At 32.2% G+C, this 6,000-nt stretch overlaps 1 protein-coding gene across 1 annotated transcript; it reads left to right on the top strand.

Annotated features, from left to right (window-relative positions):
- Positions 1–1,213: 1,213 nt before the first annotated feature.
- On the top strand, positions 1,214–5,857 carry LOC137824016 (cell division cycle protein 48 homolog). Its single transcript, XM_068629438.1, has 9 exons — positions 1,214–1,368; positions 1,470–1,635; positions 1,730–1,958; positions 2,563–3,329; positions 3,898–4,119; positions 4,222–4,293; positions 4,380–4,661; positions 4,881–5,240; positions 5,411–5,857. The coding sequence occupies exons 1-9, from the start codon at positions 1,340–1,342 to the stop codon at positions 5,699–5,701; spliced, it is 2,418 nt and encodes an 805-aa protein (XP_068485539.1). The 5' UTR covers positions 1,214–1,339; the 3' UTR covers positions 5,702–5,857.
- The last annotated feature ends 143 nt before the right edge of the window (positions 5,858–6,000 follow it).

Genomic DNA, 6,000 nt, shown 5'->3' with positions numbered 1-6,000 from the left:
ATTTTTTATTAATATTTTATTAATAACTATATTTTGATAAAGAAATTAAAAGTAAATTGGTTATCAATTATCAATATACACCTGAATATAAAATATAAAAGATATATATATTATATACACCATCAATTATATAATTATCTTTAATCTTAATTTTTTTTTAAAATTTTTTTATTAATATTTTTTAATAATTATATTTTAGAAAAGAAATTAAAAGTCCGTACTATCAATTACCAATATATATCTAAATATAAAAATATATATATTATATTATATTTATATTTATATAGACAATCAATTATATAATTATCTTTAATCAATTAATTTTTTTTAAAACTATTTTTTATTAATAATTATATTTTAGTAAAAAAATTAAAATTCCGTATAAGTGTAATCAGTTACCAATTACCAATATATACCTAAATAAAAAGGATATATATTATATTATATTTATATACACCATGTATAATTATCTTTAATCAATTAAATTTTTTAAAACTTTTTTTATTCTTGTTTTATTAATAACTATATTTTGGTAAAGAAATTAAAAGTGCCTATAACGTGTAATCAATTATCAATTATCAATATATACCTAAATATAAAATATAAAAGATAGATATTATATTATACTCATATACACCATCAATTATATAATTATTTTGAATCAGTTAAATTTTTTTAAAACTATTTTTATTAATATTATTTTAATAATTATATTTTAGAAAAGAAATTAAAAGTCAGTACAAATTGTAATCACTTATCAATTACGAATATATATCTAAATATAATATATATATATATATATATATTATATGATATTTATATTTATAGAGCATCAATTATATAATTATCGTTAATCATTTAATTTTTTTAAAATTATTTTTTATTATTAATTATATTTTGATAAAAAAATTAAAAGTTCGAATAATCACATTAGTCAAATTATTTGCAAATTTTATATAATTTCTCTCCACTTTCTTTACCGATTATTTTAATTCAAATAACTCAATTTTTTATTTATTTTTAAATTCGTTCTTTTTCTTTATTTTCTTCCAAGTTAAAACAGAACATTAAAGATAAATAAAATTATATTATAGATATATTTATTAGATTTTAGATATATTAGATTTTAGAGATATTTATTAGATTTTAGATATATTTAATATTTACTTTGCTTGATTTAAAAAGATCTAAAAGATTAAAATAATTTATTTGTAACCGATTATCAATAAAATTCCTATATAAAGTTACAAGAGGAGAACCCCTCAACATCACTCACCCACCACTCTCCTCTTCTCTGCGTTTTGCTGTCTCACGCTCTGCTTTCATCTTCCATTCACCAATGGCTCACCATGCTGAATCCTCCGACTCGTGAGTCAACTCGTCCTCCTCGTTAATTTTCTTCTGTTTTTTCCAAATGTTTAATTACCCATGCAAAGAAATTTGAGTTTTTTTTTGGAATCGAATTTCAGGAACTCTGGGAAGAAAGACTTCTCGACAGCGATTCTCGAGCGGAAGAAATCGCCGAACCGATTGATCATCGACGAAGCTCTTAAGGATGAAAACTCAGTGGTTTCAATGCACCCTCAAACCATGGAGAGAAATCAATTTTTTCATGGGGATACTATCCTCATCAAGGTTCGTTCAATTCTCCAATTCTGGGTTTCACTTATCTGTTTATTTGTTTATTAAAGTTTTATTTTTTATTATTGTTATTGTGTATGTGGTGTAGGGGAAGAAACGTAGGGACACGGTTTGCATTGTTCTTGCAGACGAGAATTGTGAGGAGCCCAAGTTGAGGATGAACAAAGTTGTTAGGTCGAATTTGAGGGTTCGTCTTGGCGATGTTGTGTCTGTGCATACGTGCCCTGATGTTCTGTATGGGAAGCGTGTCCACATTCTTCCCCTTGATGATACCATTGAAGGTGTCACTGGCAATCTCTTTGATGCATATTTGAAACGTGAGTCAAACCTTCTTTTCTTTTACCACTTTTGAGGTTGTGATTAATGATTATTATAATGTAATACTTTGTTCCCGTATTTTGTTTTGTTCGGCCACTTGTCTGTGCTTTGTTGGGTTATGGTTTTCATTGTTACACCTTGTTTTTGAGCAAATTGCACCCCGTTAGATTTGCTTCGTGAAAAGAAGGGTTTGGGTAGAAAATATACTTAAGTTTTAATTGAATTAGTGTTTAACATGGAATATTTATTTACAAGTTGCTTCAATAATCAAAGAGGAAATATGGTTAAATTAATTTCATTTTGTTGTGATAAATTTATAAAAATAAGGTGAAAACAGATTGTGAATATATTATTAATTATTGTCACATGTTGCTCCAAATACTTGTAAAAGTGCTTTTAAGATAAATTCAAGTAAGGCCAACCCAACGTACTCATAATGACGTTATTTTTCCTCCATGTTCATTGTTTATCGCCGTTTTTATTGGAACAGATGGGGTGGGATTATTAATGTTGCCGGGATTTGATTTGATGACCTTTCCATTACATATTTCTGTAGTTGTATAAGAGGTTTTATTTAACTACATTTTTGTTTATCATTTGCAGCATATTTCTTGGAGGCTTATCGTCCTGTTAGAAAGGGAGATCTATTTATGGTTCGAGGAGGGATGAGAAGTGTAGAGTTTAAGGTCATTGAAACTGATCCTGGGGAGTATTGTGTGGTTGCTCCAGACACTGAAATATTCTGTGAGGGGGAACCTGTGAAAAGAGAAGATGAAGAAAGGCTGGATGAGGTTGGGTATGATGATGTGGGTGGCGTCAGGAAGCAAATGGCACAGATTCGTGAGTTGGTAGAGCTTCCTCTTAGACATCCACAACTTTTTAAATCAATTGGTGTGAAACCACCCAAAGGAATTCTGCTGTATGGACCCCCAGGGTCTGGTAAGACCTTGATAGCAAGAGCTGTTGCTAATGAAACAGGAGCGTTCTTCTTTTGTATTAATGGACCAGAGATTATGTCCAAACTGGCTGGAGAGAGTGAAAGTAACCTTAGGAAAGCATTTGAAGAAGCTGAAAAGAATGCCCCCTCCATCATATTTATTGATGAGATTGATTCTATTGCACCCAAGCGGGAAAAAACACACGGTGAAGTTGAAAGGAGGATTGTTTCTCAACTTTTGACTCTAATGGATGGGTTGAAATCTCGTGCACATGTTATTGTTATTGGAGCTACAAATCGGCCAAATAGCATTGACCCTGCATTGAGAAGGTTTGGTAGATTTGATAGGGAAATTGATATTGGTGTTCCTGATGAAGTTGGGAGACTTGAAGTACTTCGCATACATACCAAAAACATGAAGCTTTCAGATGATGTAAGTTCAGCATTGCTTAACTTTCATTTATGTTGGTGATTTTGTATTTTTTTTCTCTCTTTTTGGTGTGACTAACTTAGTGCAGGACCGGTTCCTTTGATAGTCTAGAGGTGCCTTGGCATTGAGTCCAAAAAGACTTTTAGCTTTGTTATTTAAAAAAAAATACATTTGTTTCAATTTTTTTACCTTTTTTTTTTTTGTAAAAATTAAATTTTGTATACATACGGGGCCCTTATCTATTACTTTAAAAAAATTAAAAGAGTTTAGTGTGTTGTTTTTTTTTAAATTTAATGTTTACATGTTAAAATTAAAATTTGTATATATAAGGACCCTATATTTATTATTGTCCTGGAGCCACAAAAAGTCAAGACCTTGACGTGTGTACTCTTAACTTGCAACATGTATACTCTTAACCTCTATGGATTAATATAAATTTCTCTTTATGTGAATAATGTCCAAGCAGGTTGTTGTAAATGCACATGTGAAGCTTTGTTTCTAGTTGTACTTATTGTTTAGCACATTTTTCTTTTTCTTTTTTTATTTAACTGTAATGGTTCCCTTACTGTAGGTTGATTTGGAGAGAATTTCAAAAGATACTCATGGATATGTTGGTGCTGACCTTGCTGCCCTTTGCACTGAAGCTGCTCTGCAATGCATCCGGGAGAAGATGGATGTCATTGATTTGGAAGATGAGAGTATTGATGCTGAAATACTGAATTCTATGGCAGTTTCAAATGAACATTTCCATACTGCGTTAGGAACAAGCAATCCATCTGCTTTAAGAGAAACTGTTAGTATTTTTTTTAATTCGATTAAATTTAAAACATTTTTAGCTGTTGAGAGTTTCTGTCTTTAATGTTCTTTCCCCTAATTAGTTATTTTTTGTTGAAAGGTTGTGGAGGTGCCTAATGTCAGCTGGGAAGATATTGGAGGTCTTGAGAATGTCAAGCGTGAGCTGCAAGAGGTCATAAATCCCAACTATCTTGGTTAAACATTTTTCCTTAGTTTAATATCAATATAATCTAAAAGGATCTTAACTTTTTGGTGTAGACTGTTCAATATCCTGTGGAGCACCCTGAAAAATTTGAGAAATTTGGTATGTCACCATCAAAAGGAGTTCTGTTCTATGGTCCTCCAGGATGTGGGAAAACTTTGTTGGCCAAAGCAATTGCCAATGAATGTCAAGCTAACTTCATCAGTGTGAAAGGCCCAGAATTACTCACTATGTGGTTTGGTGAAAGTGAGGCCAATGTCCGAGAAATTTTTGACAAGGCCAGACAATCAGCTCCATGTGTCCTCTTCTTTGACGAGCTTGATTCCATTGCTACCCAGGTCTCTATTTTTATCATATATTAATTTGTCATATTAGTATGCCCTTTGATTTATATTAAACTGAGTTTCTGTTGTATCTGTTTTTATTATTGCTTATAACATGTTTTAAAATATTCAAATGATTCCACACACCAAAGTTATGTTTTGGATGTTATTAAATAAATACCTTTGCAATTTTTTGTGCGTGCACTCATTTTATTCACCGTGTCATTGTTGTAGAGAGGAAGTAGTGTTGGGGATGCTGGTGGAGCTGCTGATAGAGTTCTGAACCAACTTCTTACTGAAATGGATGGCATGTCTGCCAAAAAGACTGTGTTCATAATTGGGGCAACCAACCGACCTGACATCATTGACCCAGCACTTCTTCGGCCTGGTCGTCTAGATCAACTGATCTATATTCCTCTTCCTGATGAGGAGTCCCGTTATCAAATCTTCAAGGCATGCATGAGGAAGTCACCTGTCTCAAAAGATGTTGATTTGGGAGCACTAGCTAAGTATACTCAAGGCTTTAGTGGCGCTGATATAACAGAGATATGCCAGCGGGCATGCAAATATGCTATTAGAGAAAACATAGAAAAGGTATTATTTTGTAGAGTTAGTGGATAAAGTGTGAAAACATGAATTTGGAATGGAGTGAGGCACACCACACCACACCTCTCACTTGTCCTTTGATTCAAGATTCTGATTCTTTTCCTATACCTGCTCAATGAGTTTCTTATCTGGATATATATCTGTTTGGTTTCTTTCAGGACATAGAGCTTGAGAAGAAGAGAAGAGAAAACCCTGAGGCCATGGACGAAGACAATGAAGAAGATGTTGCAGAGATCAAGGCTGCTCATTTTGAAGAGTCAATGAAGTTTGCACGTAGGAGTGTTAGTGATGCTGATATACGTAAATACCAGGCATTTGCTCAGACCTTACAACAATCCCGAGGCTTTGGAAGTGATTTTAGGTTTCCAGATACTAGTGGTACGACAGTTGGATCTGACCCCTTTGCAACTTCTGCTGCTGTGGCTGAAGAAGATGATCTGTATAGTTAGCTTTTTTTTTTTCAATAGTTTGCTCGAAAGACGTATTTTTAAGGCTTTTTTTTTCAGATTTTAATTTTCATACACCAACACTAGTATTGGCTTTTGTAAAACTTGGATATCAAATAATTATATGATGGACCAATTTCTTATTATGTTGGAAAATAATTGAGCATATCATTCTTAGCTTGTTGCCTAATTTCAGTTCAGCCGGGTCATTACTATAACTTTATCAACTTAATTTTGGAGATTACTGTGTTACCTCCCAAGTATTTTTTTTTTTCCGTGAGTTTTGGTACCTTGGGTGTCAT

This window comes from Phaseolus vulgaris, chromosome 11 (assembly GCF_000499845.2).
Source record: "Phaseolus vulgaris cultivar G19833 chromosome 11, P. vulgaris v2.0, whole genome shotgun sequence".
NCBI classification, from domain to species: Eukaryota; Viridiplantae; Streptophyta; class Magnoliopsida; order Fabales; family Fabaceae; genus Phaseolus; species Phaseolus vulgaris.
Note: the sequence above shows the minus strand (reverse complement) of the source record. Positions and strands in the feature narration are given on the sequence as shown.

Bases quoted from the DNA above. Each gene is read 5' to 3' on its own strand.
- LOC137824016 (XM_068629438.1), top strand. From the start codon at position 1,340: ATGGCTCACCATGCTGAATCCTCCGACTC. The intron at 1,636-1,729 runs GTTCGTTCAATT...TATGTGGTGTAG, and splicing joins GGGATACTATCCTCATCAAG to GGGAAGAAACGTAGGGACAC. The intron at 5,241-5,410 runs GTATTATTTTGT...GGTTTCTTTCAG, and splicing joins TTAGAGAAAACATAGAAAAG to GACATAGAGCTTGAGAAGAA.